Source organism: Mytilus trossulus, chromosome 10 (genome assembly GCF_036588685.1).
Source record: "Mytilus trossulus isolate FHL-02 chromosome 10, PNRI_Mtr1.1.1.hap1, whole genome shotgun sequence".
NCBI classification, from domain to species: domain Eukaryota; kingdom Metazoa; phylum Mollusca; class Bivalvia; order Mytilida; family Mytilidae; genus Mytilus; species Mytilus trossulus.
The window spans coordinates 6,060,116-6,087,339 of NC_086382.1; the positions used below are offsets into that span (position 1 = coordinate 6,060,116).

At 32.5% G+C, this 27,224-nt stretch overlaps 1 protein-coding gene across 2 annotated transcripts in view; it reads right to left on the bottom strand.

Annotated features, from left to right (window-relative positions):
* LOC134686768 (uncharacterized protein DDB_G0287625-like) overlaps nt 1-27,224 on the bottom strand; it is an 84,016-nt gene that overhangs the window by 42,821 nt on the left and 13,971 nt on the right. The window contains exon 1 of one of the 2 annotated variants that reach the window (XM_063546514.1): nt 7,565-7,584. The exons of the other annotated variant lie outside the window; for it this stretch is intronic. Coding sequence (XP_063402584.1) covers nt 7,565-7,568 — 4 coding nt within the window. The 5' untranslated portion in view covers nt 7,569-7,584. Of the gene's footprint in view, nt 1-7,564; nt 7,585-27,224 lie in introns of those variants that run through there. 2 annotated transcript variants of the gene reach the window in all.

The window sequence follows — 27,224 nt, forward strand, 5'->3', positions numbered from 1 at the left end:
AAATCGATTCTATCTTGAATACTTTTTGAGAAAAATGTAAAAGAAAGAAATTGCTTCAAGGGGACGTAACTCTCATAGGGAATGATGAAATCCTTAGCAGCCTCATATGGTAACACATCATGATGAGATCTAACTTTTGTCCAAATAAGGTCATGATATCTTTTAAAACATTTAAGGGGGGCCATGTTGAAAAAAACCAATAAAAGGGAGATAACTTCTAAAGGGGATGATGAAATCCTACAAAAGTTCATCTGGTAAAAGTTCATGATGAGGTCTATCAATGATCCATATTTGGTCTTGATAACTTCAACAGAAAGGGGATGAGGCCTTGTGAAACAAATGTTGGAAGAAAAAAAAGAAAAAAAAGAAAAAGAAAAAAAAACATTAGAAAAACAATAAGGTCTTTCCTCACGTAGGGGAAAGACCTTAACAATAAGGTCTTTCCTCACGTAGGGGAAAGACCTTAATGATTTATATAAATTCTTATTAATTTCAATTTTAAATAAATGGCATTTCCAGTCAATAGGGTGACAAGAGACCATCCACTCCATAGGGAGGGCACATGAGACCATTCACTCAACAGGGTGGTCACAAGAGACCATCCACTTCATAGGGTGGTTACATGCAACCATTCACTCCATAAGGTGGTTGCATGCAACCATTTACTCCATAGGGTAGTTACATGCAACCATTCACTCCATAGGGTAGTTACATGTAACCATTCACTCCATAGGGTGGTTACATGCAACCATTCACTCCATAGGGTGGTTACATGCAACCATTCACTCCATAGGGTGGTTTATAATGAGACTGTCCACTCCATAGGGTGGTTATGAGACTATCCACTACATTGAATGGTGACAAAAGACTTTTAAACACTATAGTTGGTCAAATGACAGTATCTTAAACTGAGATTTTTTTGTGGTTCTGGACTCAATTCTAAAATGGACCAATGAAAGAAGCAATTAAGTGTGCCCTCAGCTGTTTACAGTATAAGTATTACAACTAAATTTGGCAGAAAGAGTGCAGACCTGTAAGACAAACTTACAAATGTAGGAATTAACCTATAGTCTATTTTGTTATGCTAAAAAGGATCTAAACTTCAATTCAAAAGCCAGTCCTCACTTATTCAAATGTTTTTGTAGCTCTGAGGAACACACATAGGTGCTTTAAGTGAGGTCTGGTTGTAACTTAATCAGACCAGGGAAAACTTAAAATGTTCTACAAGATAATGAAATCAATATTGATCAAAACAAATTTAGTCAGTGAAAGTAGAATTCCTCATTGTTCCTTGGTTCAAATTGTGTAATGTATTGATTTGATAACTGTTGGCATGTTCTGTATATACAAATTATTGTGCAAGTCATAGCCATTCTGTAAATTAATTCATTTTCAAAATCAACACAAAAGAGAATTGTACAATTTATCTATTTTGTACATCTCAATTCAAATATTAATAGCTTAACTTTATGCAAGTCACTTTATTTTTTATGAATTCATTTTAAAAGTCTGATATTTTTTTTAATAATTTTATTGGAAATATTAAAATTATATATGTGATTATGTGCACAAATCTGCAACTGGTACCTTCCTTTTTAGATATTACTAGATCTTACAAAAATAATCAGTAAGTACCAGTACTACAATTTACAAACCTACGTCAAAGGATTACCTTTTCAAAAGTAACTTTGTTCTGCCCTGATTTGTGATAGCAATACATTAAATTTTCAATCATAAACAACATAAATTATCCCTAAATATGACAAAAAGTTAATAATCTTTACAACAATGATCAAAAGATACCCATTCAGGACCCTCCCTTTACAGTATGCATAGTTTAGATAAAATTAGATGTCATACCCTCTGTCAAATTATTTTTTCTTCAATTCAAGTGCAAAAATATATTTTTACACAAAGGGAACAAATAGTTGGTGACAGTCTACTCTGAGCAGTGATAAATTGTTAGTAAATTTAATTCTATTCAAAAGATGATTAAATCATCATGAAATAATTGTCTGGTCTCATTGTATATATAATATTCCAATATCAAAAAGGGCAGATAATCAGCTTTTTACATAAGAATATCAGTGAATTCTCAAAAACCTGACAGTGATTGCTGGATCATGTGTGTAATGGGGGTGGAAGGATCTTTCCATGGGAATTCTTTAATGGCCATATCATCATGCTACTCACCCCGGCGAGAAGAAATTCATGACTTCATGAACTATCATGAATGGTTCGTGAATGTTCATGAATGGTACATGAAAATTCATAAATAATTCATAAATGAAGGTTCATGAATTTAATTCATGAACTGTTCATTAAAAGTATTTTATGAATGTTCATGAAGTTTTGATGAGTCACTAGCTGCTCATAAAAATTCATGAAATGTTCATTAAAAGTATTTATGAATGTTCATGAAGTTTTGATGAATCACTAGATGTTCATAAAAATTCATGAAATGTTCATTAAAAGTATTTTATGAATGTTCATGAAGTTTTGATGAATCACTAGCTGCTCATAAAAATTCATGAAATGTTCATTAAAAGTATTTTATGAATGTTCATGAAGTTTTGATGAATCAGTAGCTGCTCATAAAAATTCATGAAATGTTCATTAAAAGTATTTTATGAATGTTCATGAAGTTTTGATGAATCACGAGCTGATCATTGAAATTCTTGAAATGTTCATCTGTCATATGCATTTATTATACTTCACGTTAAAATGCCATATTTTGATTGGCTAATACGAGGGTGTCATTTTACTCTATCACATAGCTGAGAGGGTGACAATTTTTTTGAATGTTACCCTCTCGTCTAAACCAATCAAAAATCGACAATTTAAAGGACAATGGATTGAATTTACATCAAGTAGATGAATACAATGCTTAAGTTTTACGTTTTGGATCCAATTTTATTATTTAACTGTCAAAATAAAAAAAAAAACATCTTGTTGTTTATTTCAAATTCTCGTAACGTTGTTATGTACGTGACGTCATAGAAAATCCTTTTGATATAAAATTAATCTGTTAAAGACAAAAATGGTAGGACGTTCAGTATAATAAATTAAATAACACATAGTTGAGAGGGTGATAGAGCAGATTGGTACCCCTTGAAAAAGCATTGTCAACCTTGGCTTCGCCGCGGTTGACAATGTTTTCTCGGGGTACCAATCTGCTCTATCACCCTCTCAGCTATGTGTTATTTATATAGTGTTATGAATAATAGATGATTTAGTAACTGGTAACACTGCGTGTGGGACTGTCACTGCTGTTACTGGTTTGCTGCAAGAAGGTTTTTTTTACTCTTCCTTTCCCTAAACTGCTAAAGATGTAAATTCTGATTTTCTCCAAGTTCACATATGTGCCTTTCTATTAATTGTCGACCGGCATATAAATAACTTAGAAAAATATCAGATCAATGATAGATAGGCCCAACGACAGACGTTTCTCAACGTATGTACAATGTAAACGAACCTTGACCTCGTGGTTTTAATCGTACTGAACAGTTCGGCCCTAAAAATACCTTCCAAGTGAGTCCACTTGTTTATTCACATGCACCATGTGCCGTTTAAACTAAAGATTTTTTTTTTATTATACTTAATAAAACTGCATATTAATAAATATTTGTTTGCGACACCCTTGATTTATTTTCATACTTCCGTTACGGCACAGATCAACTTCTGGCCGATATTATCTGGGGCGAGATTGTCACAGTCTCAACGTCAGCGTAAGTGCACTCTTGGGTAATACGTCACCAAAATGGAGATTACGCTGATGGAAACACAGAAAAGACATTTCCAGTCAGAAAGATTTCAGATAAGTGCATTACAAATTTAATTTAACATGACAGACATGTGTATATTATTATAAAATATAATTTGTTGAGGAAATATATTTTTTTTATGGTTTCTTTGAGCAAAGCAACATCAGAAAGTCTGAAAGCATATTTGAAAATTTATTTTTAATTATATAAACAAAATGAATAATTGTTTCCACATATGATTATTGGTAGTTACCTAAAATTTATAGTTTTTGAATTGTTTGAATTGTTCTTTTGTGAAAATAATAAGTAACCAGTTTTTTTAATCTTCAGGGGATAAAAAGGGGGAGGGTTTTGAAATGAATTTGATTCATTAACAGCTTCAGATGTAGTGTATAAACAGGCAACAACATTTCAATTGAATTTTATTGCTTTAAAACATCTAGAACAATTGATTCTTTGTGAATTTTTTTTATACTTTTAGGGGATTGAATGATTAAATATCAAAATGGAGCTGCCAGTTTTGATAGTAAAACAGATTCCGTGGAGATTTTAGTTACATTTATTCAGCGATTCTACTTGGAAGAACAGAGACAACAAAATATTACAGAAAGAAGCAGAAACTTTACATGTATCCTTTTATATTATTATATCTGACGCATAGTTACTTTAGTTTTAATATTGGGTGGGTACAGGTGCAGATCCAGCCATTTTAAAAAAGGTGTGGGGTTCAAACTATGTACTATAAACCCTTTCATATGCATTGATCTTGCTAAAAAATGGTGGGTTCCAATCCCCCCCAGAATCCTCTCCTTGACAGTAAATTACCCCTGTGAGATGATAATGAATAATTCATGAATATGCATGAACATTTCATGAACTGTTCATGAACAGTTCATCATATCTTCATGAACATTTGATGAGCAATTCATGAACTGAAAATCGACAGTGATGTTCATGAACTTTAATGTTCATGAACAATTCATGAACAAGAAAGGTTCATGAACATTTAAGTGTTCATGAACTTCAATGTTCATGAACAATTTATGAACAAAGTTCATTAACAATTCATGAACAAGAAAGGGTTCATGATCATTGTTGTTCATGAACATTTAAATGCTCATGAACCTTTCTTGTTCATGAATTGTTCATGAACATTAAGGTTCATGAACATTACTGTCGATTTTCAGTTCATGAATTGCTCATCAAATGTTCATGAAGATATGATGAACTGTTCATGAAATCTGTTCATGAACAGTTCATGAAATGTTCATGCATATTCATGAATTATTCATTATCATCTCACAGGGGTCAGGAACATACACATTTTCATGGAAATTATAGATTTTGCATTTAAATGATTAAATACATTTATTCTCAGGAGTAAAGGTCATGAGACTCCTCTTACTCAATCCCCTCTGTAATGTCAGTGACCTTCATCAATATTAAGACCAAATATCTAGACAACAAACATAATATATATATAGTACTGTATTGTGTATTTTTATTTGGCAATTGCCAATGACAGTCAGCAGGGTTTTTTAGTCAAATGCGTTTTGTTTAAATATACTTTTTCACTTTTTTGGTCTTTTGGAAAAATGTTGTTTGTGCTGTATTGAGACCCTTCTACAACGAAATTTGTTTTACATGCACACGTATAAAAATTGCGGTTTTTATCCAACGCAATCATAGGTTTGAACGTAGTTTTCAATTTAGACTTGTGTACTGTATTGTGTATATATAGTGTGATAAAATGGCAACACACTTATTAACATCCAATCTGACTTAAGTTCAGTGTGTAAAACACGAGGATAAAATGGAAATTTTGAAAAAGATGTGCAGGGTGACCAGTTCATGCCAAATGTTCATATCATATGCCAGACTGTAACTTTACCTAAAATCAAGACATCACACTTCCTTATAAAATTACCTCAAATTACATCTATGAACAAAAAAAATCTTTCTTTAGTTTTATCAGATCTGTGGAAGCGACATGTTAGAAATCCTACCTGGTCTCCACTATGTGGGTGGGTTAATATACAGATAATTTTGATATGTCCTTTTAACAATAGACATTTAATGATTAACGAGGCAACTTTAATAACATTCTGCTTTTTTGTTAAGTCTTCTTTCAACTGATAGGTGTGAAAAGTATTAAAAAGACCCTTTTTCACTTCACCTTAATTTTTCTGTACTTTAAAATTTAATGCATTTGCACTCATAAACAGAGAAAAAATAAAGAAAATGTATCTTGATAAACTGACCAAATCTGCTTCTAAAAAGAAATTATATCTAATAGACTACCAATAGTTTCTTCAGTAAGAAATTTTCTAACACATCTTCGTGAATATTTTCTAAATTTGATCATATGTGACTTATTCTTGGCAGTCGATTTGATTTTGTCAGGGGTAAGCTAAAGAGATTGAAAAACTCTATATCAAAATGTGTCAGTTTTGTTCATGATTTCAGCATTATGGGTGTCATGCTAAAAATCTTTTCTGTTTCAATTGTTATTGTTGTACAGCAACTAACATTGCATTTTAAGGGGAGGTAACTTGCAACATCTACATGTAGTCACTTGATAATAATGACAGTGTTTCCAGTACAACAGAACTCTGAGGCCTGTACACAACTGTCTCAATACGGACTTTATAAACTATTCAAGCGGACAACTTAGAATCTGAAGTTACACCTCCCCCTTTTATAAATAAACAATGTCCTCAATGAAAGTTTCTGTACCATTACAATACTGCTGTCAACTTTACACGTTAATATGTTTTGTCAGTGCTATAAGTACCACTCGGGGCAGTGACCAGCAGTCTATTCATTAAACCCGGAGTTGATCCTGGGTAGGATCCTTTATCACATTACAAGTTTTTTCAATGGTATAGGATTACTTTCTATATGTTATTTTGAATTGCTCTGAGAATTTTCTATTTACAATTGACAACATTTAATCAACAAGCAGACTAAGCCAGAAAATTAAGTGACATTTTAACATAAACTCAGAAGTCAGTTGTTACATTTCTAAGCCATGATTAAATACAAATAAACATGACAAATGTACCAGCTACTGTGTTTTCAAAATAAACATCTTCCCACATAAGGTGAAGCCCCTTTTGTCATGTTTGTAACCACACAGTAATGTACTGTCTGTAAAAAGGTATTTCTTCAGTTTTATTCTGAATTTTTTATTTCTAATTATAATTGCTCTTCAACTTTGTACTCCAATTATTTTTAAGGGAGCTTCACTGATGAGTCTTTCGCAGGCCATGGGGGAATATGGAGTACAAAATAAGAAAGCTTCTATTCTTACTTATTAATGCCATAATTAAGTGGCATCAAAGAAAATACATATTATCAAATCTATTTTTGATCTTCTCAGAAATTAACCAAAAACCTCCATCCTTAGAGATGTAGAGACATTAATATGATACCATGAGACCATCAAGTCATTATGGTTCTTCTTCCTCTTCTTCCAATACAGTTCAGTCCTCTAACTGAGTAGTATCGCGCTATTGCCCATGCTGGGTGTGACAACAAAGGTGCAAGAAAATATTTACAGGGGCAAGTTAAAAACAGTCTAATGGTGCGATTAAGGGATATTGCATTAGATTCTTAGACTTTTCAAACAGTGTAGGTTATTATAATGCTATTGTTATATACTATTGTATATAACTTGTAGAAACACTCAAAATAAGAACCTTTTCAAGTTCCCTTTACAATGTTAATGTTTTAAAAAAAATAGAGGAAGAAAATTCGTTCACATGACTGTCGTCTTCTGAATACCTTAAAATACATACCCATGAGTTATATTCCTTTTTCATGTTCTGAATATGTCAATCATATGAACTTTTAACTCCATTTTGTATAAAATAACATCTTATTTAGAATCCATCTATATTCACTTTTATCATTAATAATGTAAGATCCTCTATATTTCAATTCTTAAGAATATTTCCTTTCACTTTAAATAAAACCATATATTATATCTATTTGATTCTATAGTTTTCTCCTTGAAAAAAGACACACAATACTCTTTTAAATCTACAAAACCTTTTCTCTTCTTATACTTCTTTCTCCAAAAATTGTATGCTAAACAGGATTATTTTTCCAGATATTACACGTTAAAAACATGCACTATAAAAAGGTTAAACTCCATGTTTTGTTTAAATCTGAAGTCAGTCCTGAAACGATCCCCGTAGAAGAGTTTTTACCACAACTTAAAACCTTTCCGAACAAAACATTTATCAATTTATTTTACCAAATGACACATATTCAACTTATAAAATTGTAACCACATCAAGAATTTACTGATTATTTCTAGCTTTAAATCAATATAAAATGTAAATCCCACAACACGGCTCTTCACCGTTGATATTTTCCTACGATAAAACGGTAAGCTCATTACGTATTCAGTACAGATAGTGACACGGCCAGGTAAATACAATATCCCTTCATGAGGCCTATTCAAATAAAATCACTTCAGATGCAGTTAAAGGAAAAAAAATCAAATCCCACAACATTTGCGATAAATACTTCTAAAATCATGTATTTGAATGGCCGTTGAACCAAACTTGTGTGAAAATTAAGCTATTCAGTATTCCTATCTTTTATCTTTCTGATTTGTCAAGCAAATACATTAATGTTTATTTGGACAAAACTTTTCTTTAAAGTGTTTTAATTATATAGGTAAAGGTAAGACTTTCAACTAGACCCAATTATACTAAAGGACATGATGTCAATGAATATGCAGAGTATAAGAAATGAGGAAAAAATCAATTTCACTTTTGTATCCTAAGTCAAATAAATACCGACCTTAAGTGTGCACCTGACTCTAACAAAAGTTCTTAAAGGAACAGCTTGCACGTTAAAAAAAATTCTCATTTAAATATATAAAGAAAAATATATTTTTACAAAGATGTTTTGAATTTACAGATAGATGTACGTGTGCACATTTTAAGTTTAATTTTTTACTTTTCAAGACTTTCCAAGATTTTGATCATCATAATCTGTTCTACAAAATATTTACTTAGACCCAAGATCATGTTAATCTTTGGTGTGTGTCCTTTTGTTAGTACAGTAACAGGTTTATGATTTGAGAACAAAAGCATACAAAACGTATTTTAGGAAATCATATATATATCATCAGCTTCTTATAATAATTTTGATCAATTCAAGATGCATACCTGGTTTCCAAGAAGCAAAAAAATATGACAAGAAGTTATTATTAGGAGGTTTTTTTTCTCCTTGTCTAAATTAAATGCAGATCAGAAGATCTGTATAATTGACTTGCTTGTTGCAAAACAAAACAGACAGACCTAATATGGGTTTTAAATGAACAGACACCTTAAACATGTTAAATAACCTGAACAGGATAATTACAACAAAAAAATCATCTACGAAAATATTGAACTTGTGAATCACCAATGACCTCAAATAGAAACAAGACTAAATGTTTCTCAAATTAGTTATAAGTCAATTAGCCTATCCAAGGAAATCATGCTAAAAGATATTTAAAAGTAGGTTTTTGTAAGATAATATAAAATGTCAAAAGAAAATTGTAAAAGATTTAAGTGAAGTCTTTTAAGATAAAATCAACTATTATTAGTTCAATTAACTTTGTAGTCATATGTTTCGCTTCAATGATTCTTTCTACACAAACAAATACAGATTTCTTAACATTCAAAATATTGCTTTGAAAATGAAAAAAGTCTGTACTCTGCCAAAACCAAACCACAAGCATGAACGCATGCTGCAACCATCATTTTGCATGCCTGTGGCATTTGCATGCTGCCTTCTAGCAAATTGTCAGTAACAATGGAACCTGATGCAGAATGGTTGCACAGACATAGATAAGTCCATGCAAACCACAGTCTAACTTGATTGCAGTTTATTTAAAAGATGATAGCATGCACTTAATTACAGAATGATTGTAGTCTAACCTGAACTAGAACTTTTTCAGAAGTTCCAATGTTATTTTGTGTACACTCAATTTTGATTTAAGTCCATAGATTGATTGATTACTTGATGGTTAATGCCACTTATGTGCTATTTCTAGGCCAAGAGACAGTTTCTATTGGTGGAGGAAGCTGGAGTGCCGTGAAAGAACCATGACCTAGCTTCAATAGGAAAACTGAAAGTCTTAGTCAACTAAGATTGGAGTAGAGTCCACCTGCTTCATGCATGATTCCAACTCAAAACATCAGTGTTAGCAAGCAAGGGATTTAGTGGTTCAACTATTAAGACCACTAGGCCAGTCATAAGGTTCTTCAGACATAGATAATAAGGCACCGGAACAATACAAAATAGCAAAACATTCCAAAGATTCAGGCATCTACTTCCATTTTTTAAAATCATTTTTCATTAGAATTTTTGTTTTGTTCATTAGTTGGAAGTCCCATCAAATATTTAATTTGCATAAATATTACTTTATGAAACAATAATATATTTATCAGTCAGATCTATGAGGAGACAGTCAGGGTCTGAACGATTTTAATTGAGAGTCTGTCTTCTTAACTGTCATGACTGCGATCTTAAACTACATAAATGTAAAAAAAAAAAATTGAATCCCTTGAGATTTCTTGATTCAACCAAGCATTTTATTAGTATCATTATAATTTAATATGAATAGCAATAGCCAATACTATATATAACAAAACTAGTTTCTAAAATTAATGACTTGAAAAAGGCATTCACCATCAGCCTTCAAAATATTATTTTGGTTCAAAACTAAATCAAAAGCTATATATCTTATAGATATTAAAAAAAAATAATAACACTTATTTATTTAAAATGTTTTTAATTTAAATCTTCCTCTAGACTAAATCAACTCCTTAATATTACAGACGCGGCTTTCTTTGGTGGTCCAGTTTTATTGAACAACTCACGATTTTTCACTTCACAAACGATTTGTTGGAATACGATATTCTTTCATCATACAAAAGAAACGACCAGTGTTAAAAGTCTAATACTGGTAAATTGATTTTAATGATTTTACCGCATGCCTTTTCTCCCCAGATCAACTCATAGATGGAGTGCGTAATAATTACAGCTCTTTGTAATAATCCACATCTTTTCATTTTGAAATCAATTAAACATAAAAGGAATGTTAAAATAGAAAATTATGTTTGAATATTTTCCCACTTGAATGGAAATATAATTGACAAAGTTGATCAGTTGAAACTGAATTGTTCGAAAGTGAAAGAAACCATGCATAAAATAGTTCATTGTGCTCATATACACTGTTACCCCTGGATTCTCTATCCTTTGGTGTCTCCTACATAAAAATATATAATTTTAGAAGATCTTATTTCTGAAGTTATTTTGGACACATAATTTGTGTATAATTGCTAAAATAGATTACTTTTGAGGAGAACAAAAATATGATTCAAAAGCACAGACCCAAATTAATTTTTTACTATTATACTTTTCTAATTCTTTCTCCCTCAACCCCATGCACTGTTGGTTTGCCTGAGAGACTTGTTATAATACATTTCATGCTACTTGTTCGTGTTTCTTGAATTGTAATTTTTAATTGTAGAATCTGAAAAATTGGGTTTTGTTCATTGTTGAAGGCAGATACAAAGACTTCATTTATTGTTGATAAGAACTTGAACAATTACACCATTGGACCCTGTTAACCCTGTTAACTATTTAGTTTAGTAGTTTAGATATCATATTTTAGTCTATATAGTCTTTAGTTCTATTTGTATGTATCTTTGTATTTACAGTGACTTGGTGGGTTTAGATTAAAGTTGTACAAAGAACACTTCAGTCATTTATAGCCATTTAACAGACCCTAGTGAATAATAAATTGTCTCATTGACCATCATATCCCATCTTCTTATATTATATCAATTGGTCAAATTTTAAATATTGTGTAATATTACAAGCACTACCGTAGCTTTATGATCCAGTGTACTGTCACTGGGTATCCATAATATTTGTTGGTTTATAGGGTTACAACAATCATGTGGTGTGTGCACAAATCTGAAGTCCTTAATTATAATTACTGCAGAATGCAAATTGAAATCTATTTCAGAAAAAGAGCTTTGCAACATTCCCCTTCTGTAAAAACAAATTTGTCCTCATATCATTGTTCTTTTTTCTTCTTCTAATATTAAATTCAAACATAATTTTCCCTTCTAATGACTGAATTCTATTTTCCATTCAATTTAAACCACTTTATATGCATACAATGTGTGAGAATTACTAATAACAATAGTTTTTTAAAGATGATGTATTAAATAATCATACTTTATAAAATTACCAATATAATATGCATTATATACAGGTGTCGGTTCAAATTAAAATCTCAGCAGTTCAAGTTGAAATATATTAATGGTTGTCTGTAATAATTACATCATTTTTAGAGTGTGACTTTTAACATAAATGTATAGAAGTTATTAATGGTTTTATATGGACTCAAGAATTCCCACAGGAAAGTAGATTATTAAGAAGAAATTGAATAGTAAATGAAAATGATCCATTATATACATGATATGATGTACATGAAAAAGACAGAGAATCATACTCAAATACAGGAAAAATATCATTACAGCTGTCAGGATTATAATTTTGTACACCATACACATATTATGTTTTGTCTACATAACACTCAAGGCCTGTAAACAACTACAAAGTTGAAATTGAACAAGGACCCAAAATTCTGAAAGATAAATTGCCAAATACAGCTATGGTAATTGGGTTCCTGTTAATTGCGGGTATAAAATCCCTAATATTTCGAAAATTAAGTTTTGTTAATTTACCAATCATAATGACTAAATGTATATCAATGACATTTCATGTCAACATGGAAGCCATCTTGTTGGTACAATAGTACCCAGATTGTCAGGTTGCTATTCCTCATTGTTTGGCATCTGAGTCTCACCAGACCAGGCTTGTAAATTACTATAGGGCCTGTAAGAATTTTTACTACAGGCCAATAGAATCTTAGACTATTATACTACATGCAGTTACTAACTTAGTATAATAGTCCCAGATAGAATATTATATAATACTTATAAAATGTTCCAAAAATAATAAACATTGAGCCTGTGAGTGAGTGAGGTGGCTGTCAAATTCAATATTTTAAAGACTGCTGAACAATTTCTTCAACAAAAGTGTTTGTTCATTTAAATAATAATGGACAAAAAACAAACAAAACCTAAACAAATTAAAACACTTACAGTCAAGAAAAATTAGTACATTATGTAGCTCCTTAATAATGATGCAATATTGAAATACATTTACATATGTGTTATTTATAATCTTCTTACAAAGTGTAGTTTTATCACTGTTTTGCTCATTGTTGAGGTCCATGTGTAGACCTATATTGTCTTATTGGCAAATTATGCCACAATGCATCCTCTATTGTTTTTATTTGCTGATTCTTTAAAGGGAAAGAAGATGGAACATTAAGAATTTTAATATAAGGTTTCACAACTGTCTATGTTTTCATTCACTCTAACCTTGAGACATACATTATCCTTGAGGTATGCCTATAGACCCAAAAGATATTACATTCACTCTAACCTTGAGACATACATTATCCTTGAGGTATGCCTATAGACCCAAAAGATATTACATTCACTCTAACCTTGAGACATACATTATCCTTGAGGTATGCCTATAGACCCAAAAGATATTACATTCACTCTAACCTTGAGACATACATTATCCTTGAGGTATGCCTATAGACCCAAAAGATATTCACTCTAACCTTGAGACAAACATTATCCTTGAGGTATGCCTATAGACCCAAAAGATATTACATTCACTCTAACCTTGAGACATACATTATCCTTGAGGTATGCCTATAGACCCAAAAGATATTACATTCACTCTAACCTTGAGACATACATTATCCTTGAGGTATGCCTATAGACCCAAAAGATATTTCATTCACTCTAACCTTGAGACATACATTATCCTTGAGGTATGCCTATAGACCCAAAAGATATTCACTCTAACCTTGAGACATACATTATCCTTGAGGTATGCCTATAGACCCAAAAGATATTCACTCTAACCTTGAGACATACATTATCCTTGAGGTATGCCTATAGACCCAAAAGATATTCCATTCACCCTAACCTTAAGACATACATTATCCTTGAGGTATGCCTATAGACCCAAAAGATATTCCATTCTAACCTTGAGACATACATTATCCTTGAGGTATGCCTATAGACCCAAAAGATATTTCATTCACTCTAACCTTGAGACATACATTATCCTTGAGGAATATGTCTATAGACCCAAAAGATATTCCATTCACCCTAACCTTAAGACATACATTATCCTTGAGGTATGCCTATAGACCCAAAAGATATTCACTCTAACCTTAAGACATACATTATCCTTGAGGTATGCCTATAGACCCAAAAGATATTCCATTCACTCTAACCTTGACACATACATTATCCTTGAGGAATATGTCTATAGACCCAAAAGATATTCCATTCACCCTTACCTTAAGACATACATTATCCTTGAGGTATGCCTATAGACCCAAAAGATATTCACTCTAACCTTAAGACATACATTATCCTTGAGGTATGCCTATAGACCCAAAAGATATTTCATTCACTCTAACCTTGAGACATACATTATCCTTGAGGAATATGTCTATAGACCCAAAAGATATTCCATTCACCCTTACCTTAAGACATACATTATCCTTGAGGTATGCCTATAGACCCAAAAGATATTCACTCTAACCTTGAGACATACATTATCCTTGAGGTATGCCTATAGACCCAAAAGATATTTCATTCACTCTAACCTTGAGACATACATTATCCTTGAGGAATATGTCTATAGACCCAAAAGATATTCCATTCACCCTAACCTTAAGACATACATTATCCTTGAGGTATGCCTATAGACCCAAAAGATATTCACTCTAACCTTGAGACATACATTATCCTTGAGGTATGCCTTTAGACCCAAAAGATATTTCATTCACTCTAACCTTGAGACCTACATTATCCTTGAGGTATGCCTTTAGACCCAAAAGATATTTCATTCACTCTAACCTTGAGACCTACATTATTCTTGAGGTATGCCTATAGACCCAAAAGATATTCCATTCTAACCTTGAGACATACATTATCCTTGAGGTATGCCTATAGACCCAAAAGATATTTCATTCACTCTAACCTTGAGACATACATTATCCTTGAGGAATATGTCTATAGACCCAAAAGATATTCCATTCACCCTAACCTTAAGACATACATTATCCTTGAGGTATGCCTATAGACCCAAAAGATATTCACTCTAACCTTAAGACATACATTATCCTTGAGGTATGCCTATAGACCCAAAAGATATTCCATTCACTCTAACCTTGACACATACATTATCCTTGAGGAATATGTCTATAGACCCAAAAGATATTCCATTCACCCTTACCTTAAGACATACATTATCCTTGAGGTATGCCTATAGACCCAAAAGATATTCACTCTAACCTTAAGACATACATTATCCTTGAGGTATGCCTATAGACCCAAAAGATATTTCATTCACTCTAACCTTGAGACATACATTATCCTTGAGGAATATGTCTATAGACCCAAAAGATATTCCATTCACCCTTACCTTAAGACATACATTATCCTTGAGGTATGCCTATAGACCCAAAAGATATTCACTCTAACCTTGAGACATACATTATCCTTGAGGTATGCCTATAGACCCAAAAGATATTTCATTCACTCTAACCTTGAGACATACATTATCCTTGAGGAATATGTCTATAGACCCAAAAGATATTCCATTCACCCTAACCTTAAGACATACATTATCCTTGAGGTATGCCTATAGACCCAAAAGATATTCACTCTAACCTTAAGACATACATTATCCTTGAGGTATGCCTATAGACCCAAAAGATATTCCATTCACTCTAACCTTGACACATACATTATCCTTGAGGAATATGTCTATAGACCCAAAAGATATTCCATTCACCCTTACCTTAAGACATACATTATCCTTGAGGTATGCCTATAGACCCAAAAGATATTCACTCTAACCTTAAGACATACATTATCCTTGAGGTATGCCTATAGACCCAAAAGATATTTCATTCACTCTAACCTTGAGACATACATTATCCTTGAGGAATATGTCTATAGACCCAAAAGATATTCCATTCACCCTTACCTTAAGACATACATTATCCTTGAGGTATGCCTATAGACCCAAAAGATATTCACTCTAACCTTGAGACATACATTATCCTTGAGGTATGCCTATAGACCCAAAAGATATTTCATTCACTCTAACCTTGAGACATACATTATCCTTGAGGAATATGTCTATAGACCCAAAAGATATTCCATTCACCCTTACCTTAAGACATACATTATCCTTGAGGTATGCCTATAGACCCAAAAGATATTCACTCTAACCTTAAGACATACATTATCCTTGAGGTATGCCTATAGACCCAAAAGATATTCCATTCACTCTAACCTTGACACATACATTATCCTTGAGGAATATGTCTATAGACCCAAAAGATATTCCATTCACCCTTACCTTAAGACATACATTATCCTTGAGGTATGCCTATAGACCCAAAAGATATTCACTCTAACCTTAAGACATACATTATCCTTGAGGTATGCCTATAGACCCAAAAGATATTTCATTCACTCTAACCTTGAGACATACATTATCCTTGAGGAATATGTCTATAGACCCAAAAGATATTCCATTCACCCTTACCTTAAGACATACATTATCCTTGAGGTATGCCTATAGACCCAAAAGATATTCACTCTAACCTTGAGACATACATTATCCTTGAGGTATGCCTATAGACCCAAAAGATATTTCATTCACTCTAACCTTGAGACATACATTATCCTTGAGGAATATGTCTATAGACCCAAAAGATATTCCATTCACCCTTACCTTAAGACATACATTATCCTTGAGGTATGCCTATAGACCCAAAAGATATTCACTCTAACCTTAAGACATACATTATCCTTGAGGTATGCCTATAGACCCAAAAGATATTCCATTCACTCTAACCTTGACACATACATTATCCTTGAGGAATATGTCTATAGACCCAAAAGATATTCCATTCACCCTTACCTTAAGACATACATTATCCTTGAGGTATGCCTATAGACCCAAAAGATATTCACTCTAACCTTAAGACATACATTATCCTTGAGGTATGCCTATAGACCCAAAAGATATTTCATTCACTCTAACCTTGAGACATACATTATCCTTGAGGAATATGTCTATAGACCCAAAAGATATTCCATTCACCCTTACCTTAAGACATACATTATCCTTGAGGTATGCCTATAGACCCAAAAGATATTCACTCTAACCTTAAGACATACATTATCCTTGAGGTATGCCTATAGACCCAAAAGATATTCACTCTAACCTTAAGACATACATTATCCTTGAGGTATGCCTATAGACCCAAAAGATATTTCATTCACTCTAACCTTGAGACATACATTATCCTTGAGGAATATGTCTATAGACCCAAAAGATATTCCATTCACCCTTACCTTAAGACATACATTATCCTTGAGGTATGCCTATAGACCCAAAAGATATTCACTCTAACCTTAAGACATACATTATCCTTGAGGTATGCCTATAGACCCAAAAGATATTCCATTCACTCTAACCTTGACACATACATTATCCTTGAGGAATATGTCTATAGACCCAAAAGATATTCCATTCACCCTTACCTTAAGACATACATTATCCTTGAGGTATGCCTATAGACCCAAAAGATATTCACTCTAACCTTAAGACATACATTATCCTTGAGGTATGCCTATAGACCCAAAAGATATTCCATTCACTCTAACCTTGAGACATACCTGATCCTTGAGGTATGCCTTTAGACCCAAAAGATATTCCATTCACTCTAACCTTAAGACATACATTATCCTTGAGGTATGCCTATAGACCCAAAAGATATTTCATTCACTCTAACCTTGAGACATACCTGATCCTTGAGGTATGCCTTTAGACCCAAAAGATATTCCATTCACTCTAACCTTGACACATACATTATCCTTGAGGAATATGTCTATAGACCCAAAAGATATTTCATTCACTCTAACCTTAAGACATACATTATCCTTGAGGTATGCCTATAGACCCAAAAGATATTCCATTCACTCTAACCTTGAGACATACATTATCCTTGAGGTATGCCTATAGACCCAAAAGATATTCCATTCACTCTAACCTTGAGACATACATTATCCTTGAGGTATGCCTATAGACCCAAAAGATATTCCATTCACTCTAACCTTGACACATACATTATCCTTGAGGTATGCCTATAGACCCAAAAGATATTCCATTCACTCTAACCTTGACACATACATTATCCTTGAGGTATGCCTATAGACCCAAAAGATATTCACTCTAACCTTAAGACATACATTATCCTTGAGGTATGCCTATAGACCCAAAAGATATTTCATTCACTCTAACCTTGAGACATACATTATCCTTGAGGAATATGTCTATAGACCCAAAAGATATTCCATTCACCCTTACCTTAAGACATACATTATCCTTGAGGTATGCCTATAGACCCAAAAGATATTCACTCTAACCTTAAGACATACATTATCCTTGAGGTATGCCTATAGACCCAAAAGATATTCCATTCACTCTAACCTTGACACATACATTATCCTTGAGGAATATGTCTATAGACCCAAAAGATATTCCATTCACCCTTACCTTAAGACATACATTATCCTTGAGGTATGCCTATAGACCCAAAAGATATTCACTCTAACCTTAAGACATACATTATCCTTGAGGTATGCCTATAGACCCAAAAGATATTCCATTCACTCTAACCTTGAGACATACCTGATCCTTGAGGTATGCCTTTAGACCCAAAAGATATTCCATTCACTCTAACCTTAAGACATACATTATCCTTGAGGTATGCCTATAGACCCAAAAGATATTTCATTCACTCTAACCTTGAGACATACCTGATCCTTGAGGTATGCCTTTAGATCCAAAAGATATTCCATTCACTCTAACCTTGACACATACATTATCCTTGAGGAATATGGTTATAGACCCAAAAGATATTTCATTCACTCTAACCTTAAGACATACATTATCCTTGAGGTATGCCTATAGACCCAAAAGATATTCCATTCACTCTAACCTTGAGACATACATTATCCTTGAGGTATGCCTATAGACCCAAAAGATATTCCATTCACTCTAACCTTGAGACATACATTATCCTTGAGGTATGCCTATAGACCCAAAAGATATTCCATTCACTCTAACCTTGACACATACATTATCCTTGAGGTATGCCTATAGACCCAAAAGATATTCCATTCACCCTTACCTTAAGACATACATTATCCTTGAGGTATGCCTATAGACCCAAAAGATATTCCATTCACTCTAACCTTGACACATACATTATCCTTGAGGTATGCCTATAGACCCAAAAGATATTCCATTCACTCTAACCTTGAGACATACCTGATCCTTGAGGTATGCCTTTAGACCCAAAAGATATTCCATTCACTCTAACCTTGACACATACATTATCCTTGAGGTATGCCTATAGACCCAAAAGATATTTCATTCACTCTAACCTTGAGACATACCTGATCCTTGAGGTATGCCTTTAGACCCAAAAGATATTCCATTCACTCTAACCTTGACACATACATTATCCTTGAGGAATATGTCTATAGACCCAAAAGATATTTCATTCACTCTAACCTTAAGACATACATTATCCTTGAGGTATGCCTATAGACCCAAAAGATATTCCATTCACTCTAACCTTGAGACATACATTATCCTTGAGGTATGCCTATAGACCCAAAAGATATTCCATTCACTCTAACCTTGAGACATACATTATCCTTGAGGTATGCCTATAGACCCAAAAGATATTCACTCTAACCTTAAGACATACATTATCCTTGAGATATGCCTATAGACCCAAAAGATATTCAATACATGAACAACCTTCAAATTCCATTTTACTCAACATTTAAATTCAGAGCACAGGTGGAATCAGAGTACCTGCATGATGCAGCACAAGAGTTTTAGCTGTTTTATATATGTTTTTATAAAGTTAACAATCGCTAAACATTTTACTGACAGCTTATAATGTCACACTTTGAGCTCATAAACAATGGGATCAAAGCTCATCTGACCCTTATAGTAGCAAAAAGGGGGGAGAGCCTCTTTTTTAGAAGTGAACAAGATATTTTGTTTATACATGGTTACTTGGAATTTCCTGAATTAAAGAATTTCCTTTCATTCTCAGCCCTATTTCCATAATCTTTTGTTGGTTTAAACAAATACCTAAGTCCAGTAAAAAACTTGGTTATAATCAATATACCTTTACTGTATTATCTACTCAGTTTTTGCAAAGTCACTAAATAAGCAGCGATCAAACTGTGACAATTCTCTATATCCCCATTGATGCCGTAACGATCAGGATTTAAATGTATGGTGTGTAAGATATTAGATAATAATGATGTAATTATTAACCACATGCAATAATCTTAAGAGTAAAAAAGTTAAAACAGCTACAAGGATTAATTTTAATATCATACAATATGGGGATTTTTCTTTTAAAAGGAAGCATATATTTAGTTTACTATAAACAAAATATTCTAGTAAGAGACAACATTAAAAGATCGATGTAGGATAAAAAACTGAAATCAAATAGTTTGGGGGTCACAGGGGGGGGGGTTAAAATTCTGCAAGTTTTGTATATCTAAAATCGATTTTTACATATATCGATCCTATTGGTAAATCAATTTTTCCCATATTAAGTTAAGAGGGGGGTGTGGGGGTCAGTGAAAAAACTATGTGAATTAAGTTTTTTATCCTACATTGAACTTTTGATGTCGTCCCTAAGTCAAGTCAGTGACATCATTAATGAACCAAGACTGAGACCACACTTTCTTAAGTGAGCCAAGTCAGACCCACTTTACTTAAGTACTGTTAAGTCTGACCCCAATTCTTATGCAGTCCAAACTGATGGTGGACCAATATATCCTCACCTCATTTGGTTAGACAAGTACACCAGTGAGTTTCATTCTAGTCAGCATATATGGTAACTGTATGCCTTCTTCAACTTCTTATGGTTATCAAACAATGTCGACCTATGGTATTATATTCCACTGTTTCCTTGTACCAAAAAATCCAGCAAAGCTCTCATTCTAGGCCTGATTACTGGAGTCTCAAATACTTAGTAAATTAATCGTTATTGAAGCAATTGTTTGTCCCTAATATGCTTGAAATATCTGCCACTGTAACACATTAAATAAACAAAGGAATCTGAGTCCTCGTCCAAACATTTCTATGAGAAATAGAAATGTGAAGTTAGATGCACAAGATACCAACATTCCTTAGATGTACAGCCACTTGGAAGTTACAATGTATCAAAGGAAATGTATCTATATCTGTCATCAACTCAGATGACCTTTGTTTACAGAGTGAACCAAGGTCAAAGTAATCAGGCAGATGACATGATTAAGATTTGTGTATTCTATCATACAAATCAGTATCTAGATTTAAAGGATTAAATGTTTAGGCTTCAAAGCACTTAAATACAACAATAATATGACAGACAGTGATAACAAAAATGTCACCATTCAGTATTACTTCTGTATAAAGAGTGCTTGGCTTTTCAAACTTGAGAGGTCGACATAAACAACTGAAAAAATGTTTACCTTTTCTTTTATTCTCTCTCTGGACATTAGATCATCACAAAAACACAAATACGATTCAAATCTGGAAATATTATTTAGAATGAGCCAACATTCAGTAAAGTCAATGGAAATCTAGTCTATTCAAAGGGCCCTATTCAAACCAGTAGCTGAGAGTTCAATGTATCTTATATTTTATAGGCTTAGTGGAGATTTAAGGGCAGAAGGGTTTAGAGTTATAAGATGAAGCTAAGTGCACCTTATCAGGATTCCTATCTGACAACTTGATCATATTTATAGATAAAAAATATTGAAATAGTTGTAATATAAGATAAGATGTTGTATAATTCTTAATGAGACAACTTTCAACCAGATACCAAATGACATAGAAGTTAACAACAAAAGGTCACTGTAAGGCCTTCAATAATGAGAAAAATACATACTGCATAGACACCTATGATATGTCCCGAACTTAAAAATGTACAACAATTCATACATGAAAAGAGTAACACATAGCTGATTTATGTTAAAATCAATGAACGAAATACAATATATGAAATACAGCAACATAAACAACAACCACTGAATAACTGGCTCAGTAACTTGGGACAGGCACATACAGAATATAGTAATATGTGTTTTGTATCCATTTTTGTTGAATTAACAAAAAGTTTCACATAACAAACTATCATTTGCCTAAAGTAGATTTTTATTTCTTTAAGCACTTAAAATAATGATTGACCCCTACCCAAAAAATCCACAAAATACTCAAGTACCCATAGAACTTGATTGAATCAACTGTAATATGATAGGGATATGATATTTCATAGTAAACACAATTTTTTTTTCTCATTGATTCAAATACATTTAGACATACATGTACTTTCCAAAGTTTCATTGATTTAAAGACATTAAGACATACATGTACTTTCCAAAGTTTCATTGATTTAAAGACATTAAGACATACATGTACTTTTCAAAGTTATCCATAAGATATTGACATATACAATTAATAATACTTTGACATAATTGACTGTTTGGAACTTTCAATCCTACATACATGTATTGACGTCAACTGTTGGAACAAACTATGATATGCAATTTGTCAAGTAGCATGTATTAATTTTTAACAATTTCTTGGCCTCATGACTTTAATATGGAGATATGGGGTGCATTTGAATTTATATAATGAACTTGTAACACCAACCCATCAACAAAAAAATATCCAAAAGAAATTTAGAGGACAAAAAAAATTCAAAAATAAACATTATTGCATTAAGTGCCACTCAGAGTTGGTCTCATAAAAAAAACTTACGACTCATATTTATTGCAAGTATACTGAATTATTCATGACTTTAACTATCTGAATCTTAATTATAAATTATTTTGTGAAACCAACTCAAGTCCTTAGTCGTGAATAATCAGCCTTTGTTAGTCTTAGCTTGTTTTGTTTTTTTAATTTTTCTTCATTAATATGTTCCAGAGTTTAGTGTGGTGTCCTATTTTTCTGATCTAAAGAAAATATGATTGTTTAGGGGCCAACTTAAAAGCTTGCCTCTGGGTGCTGTTTTTTTTCACTGTGTTGAAAACCCATTGCCATTTAGCCAGGTGGCCACTGAGGTTTTGGTGACTGTTTTGTGCCCTTTGGTCAGGTCACTAATATTCTCTTCAACACATTCCCTGTTTTTTCTCAACTCTTAAAAGTATTATATCTATCTATATAAGTTTTAAATTGTCCTGAATCTGAAATTATCATATTTTACATACATGTAGCAACTGTTTCTAAACAATATAAAAAGGGATCCCTTTTTTTTTCTCATTTCTAAAAAGATATATGTTTTCTGATTATAAGTATTATTTTTTTGCAGATGGTTATACTATGGGGACTCGACATCTCTTAAATTATTGAAATTAAAGGGGAAAATGAAAATGTGTGTTGTCTAATTATGTCTTGATTGATCCTGCTGTATCATGTTTTACTCAAATAAAAAGTATATGATATTTGAACATTGTTATCATTGTCATATGATAACATATAATTATTTTGGTAACAATTAAAACATCATATTGTTCATTTCAAGAGGTATCAAAACAAAGTGACATTTAAAACATAAATTCGATCCTCGTCATCAATTCAGATGACTAAATTTAACCTTTTTCCAGAAAGTCATTTCTCAGTCTGAATTTGATTCTACAATTATAATTTCTTTGGCTTCATTTTTATGTGATTACATTATTCAAAAGCTGAAAATATTTTGTAACATCCAGTTGCCCTGTTGTTCACGATACTCGCTAAAGTCGCTTTCCACATCATATTCAATATTAACCAGGTCAATGCACAAGCAATTTTTCCTATAAATGCATTGATTGTCCAAAAAAAGGGGGATCCATCCCATGTAACATTCCACTTCCCTCCCCCCACCTTTGGATCCTCCACTGCTTCGAAATGTGTTAAACCAGCAGTGCTTGCTTTTCAGCTTGATATATATAACATGATTTAAATTTTAGTCAGCCTTCTTTATACAGTACTCCAACTAAAATTTGAAAGGGGCAGGGTGCCAGGGGAGTGCAGGGCACTTTTTTAGGATAGGAAAAGGCACTGCTCATTTTTTTTGTCTACGTTTCCGTGTGTATCTATCTATATAAATTCTATATAAATAACTTTCTGTAAAGGCATACTATTATTCCAACTTCATTACATTGCCACCATTTGTTAAGGTCACCATAATATCATTATTTCTTTTTTAAATAAAGCAAGCCTTTTATCCAGTATAGTTTAACAGGACATAACACTATTCTATTGTTTATTCAATAAAAAGTAACTGAACTCCTGAACTTTATGTTTTAACTCACATAAATTCTAAATGCTTGATCAACTTTCAAATCTATTTTTTTTTTAAACCTTCCCTTCTAATTGTCCACCCATTATTTATGTTCATCTTCCAATTGTAGTTACTTTATATTTATACATGATACAATTAACTCTCCTGTTTAAGAACCATCTCATAATACAATGCATGCTGGGTGTAAAATCGCCAAAGTACACCAAAACTGTGGTTGGTATAAAGCTTCATAAGCAATGGATATCTAACCAATCGTGTAGCATTATTTTTATTTTGAACAATAAAACTACCAACAACCCATCAGAAAGAATATCAAATGACAAATAACTATTTCTCTGTTCAAAGCTTTTGACATTCAATTTTGCATATAATTCCATAATTTACAGGCTATACTGCCTCAAGATGTCTATAAGGTTTTTTTGGGGGGTCATGTATGACTTTCCAACTTCAACAGTCAAACTTTATAATCTCATTACCGTAACTCTTGTCTATTTATATGAATTTCGGGTATGTTTTTTCTTTGACCACCATGTCGTTTGAATGATGATTCTATATGGACAAATTTCGTTAATCCTGTTGATAATGATGATTTATTTTTCAAAAACCTCACTTCTCAATATTACATTTTAATCAATCAATCATAATAAGCAGGACAATTTAGTGCTTTTGAACATCCAAATGTAATAATATCTTCTCTGCTCCAACTTTAGGAAGTTTTACAATTCTATTACAAAATTAAGGACATCGATCTGCTTTAAAACCAATTTTCTGCTTCAAAAATATTCAAAATGATTTATTTTACACCGTACTGACGCAAGGTGTCTTTAAATAACTCAAAAACCCACTACGTTTTCCTTATTCATTCAAGTTTAGAACTACGGCTTTGACAAGACTATACATCTATTGTGTGTAACACAAGCTTTTCTTTCTAACACAAAATATGAAACCAGTAATTTAGGATAATTTATACGGGACAGGTAAAAGCTATGATGTAAATGTATAAACCCATTAAAATGTAAGATGGCGTTGTATCATACATGGTTGACATTTAACCCGACAATGCAATCTTTGAATCAGACTACGTAGAAAGCTAAGTGAAAAAGAAATCTCCCAATATATACTTAATAACTGATTTTGAATGGATCCAAGTATGAAAAAAGTTTAAGCCCGTTACATTTAACCTTAACAGCTTTCCTTTATTTAGAAAATCATAATGGTATTTCTATTATAAATATGCAATGATTTGTAGGGGCAAAGTTTTCTTAAACTGTGGATTCATTAATACTATTCGTTGGATACCAATTTTTGTGGGATTTGTGGATACAAGTGAACCACAAATTTAAAAGTTCAAAGAATAACAAACTTTATATAGACTTCTATGCAGACTTTGGCAAAACCACGAAATCAAATATCCACAAAATTACACGATTTCCTCAGTCCACAAAATTAAATATATGCTTGCCCAGACTTAACACAGAACAAACCATAAATAAAACTATAATTTGAAATCACTTTAAATTTCATGGTAACTGTTCAGTTATAAATACATTTTGTAACATGAAAGAAACCAAAAATCTTGCTGTGTTGAAGTTTTACGCATTGGTGGCTCTGGGGTGTTTCCTGCTCTTTGGTCGTCTTGTTGTCTCTTAGACCCATTCCCAGTTTCCATTCTCTATTCCACTTTAATGTTTAAACTTCGGTATAAATAAAAAGAATATGTTTAATTGAATCTGCCAATCATAGACAGACTTTGGTATAGATAATATTAAGGTTAGTTATTATGTATTCTTTAAATATTTTAACTTTAATGACACCATAAATTACACATTTAAATCTCTAAATCAATGACATTGGCTGCTTAAATATCAAAGGTTTGAACTCTTTTAAAACTGTTCAACAGTTTATGGATATAGTTTTAATTGCAGGATTAAAATGATCTCAAATTTCAAGGATGATTCACTATGATGGTGATATATATCATTTATAGTTGATATGTGTACGTCATTGAGACATTGACCAAATGATACACACTAAAAATTGTATCCTGTATTTAATATGATCTGTCTTTAAAACTGAACCAAAAACAAACGTACAGGGGTTAGGGAGTCTGTTTAGTGTAAACATATATTTAAAATTATCTCCACTTGGTTCATAAACAAAAATTAGTGTCCATAGGATGCCCTTAGCCTCCACCATCCTCACTGAATCCATGCTGAGTCACAGTACCCTCAATTATACTTTCACATCATAATGAACATGTGTATAATATATATATATATATACAGTATAGTTAAAACTTGTGACACTTGAAGAAGGCCATTTGCTGAGCCGAAATATTTGTCAACACGATTTAATAACAACATTTTCGTATAATAACATCTTATATCAGTACCATTGTGCAAATTTTTATATATATACCTATTTTCAAGTTGATTTTGGTGGATTGATTTGATTGATTGGTTGTTTTTTAACATCAATTTTAGCACTATAGCAGATATGCAACTAATCGTCGGACCCGTCGGACCTAAGGGGCAGAATTTATGCAGGTCCGGCAAAACTCGTAGCTGTGCAGGACCTGATGGCCGGCAATATTTAAGTCCGCTTGGGTCCGCCAAAACTGAAATCCCCGTCGGCCCCGGCAGAGTATTTTGTTTATAAAATTGCGATCATCTTTAATAAAAGTAAATGTCCTGTTCCCCCGCATTTTCTAACTCCAGGAACCAGTATTTCCGCTCAGTAATAGTCTTTTGTACCTTTTCCATCTCGCCCCAAACAATTCTCCGTATTTCCGTCATGTTTTTTGTTTTAGAAATTCGCTCTCTAGGAAGGAGGTCTATTAAGCATAGTTGATAAGTTCAGGAAATATGTCATGGCTGATAAAACTA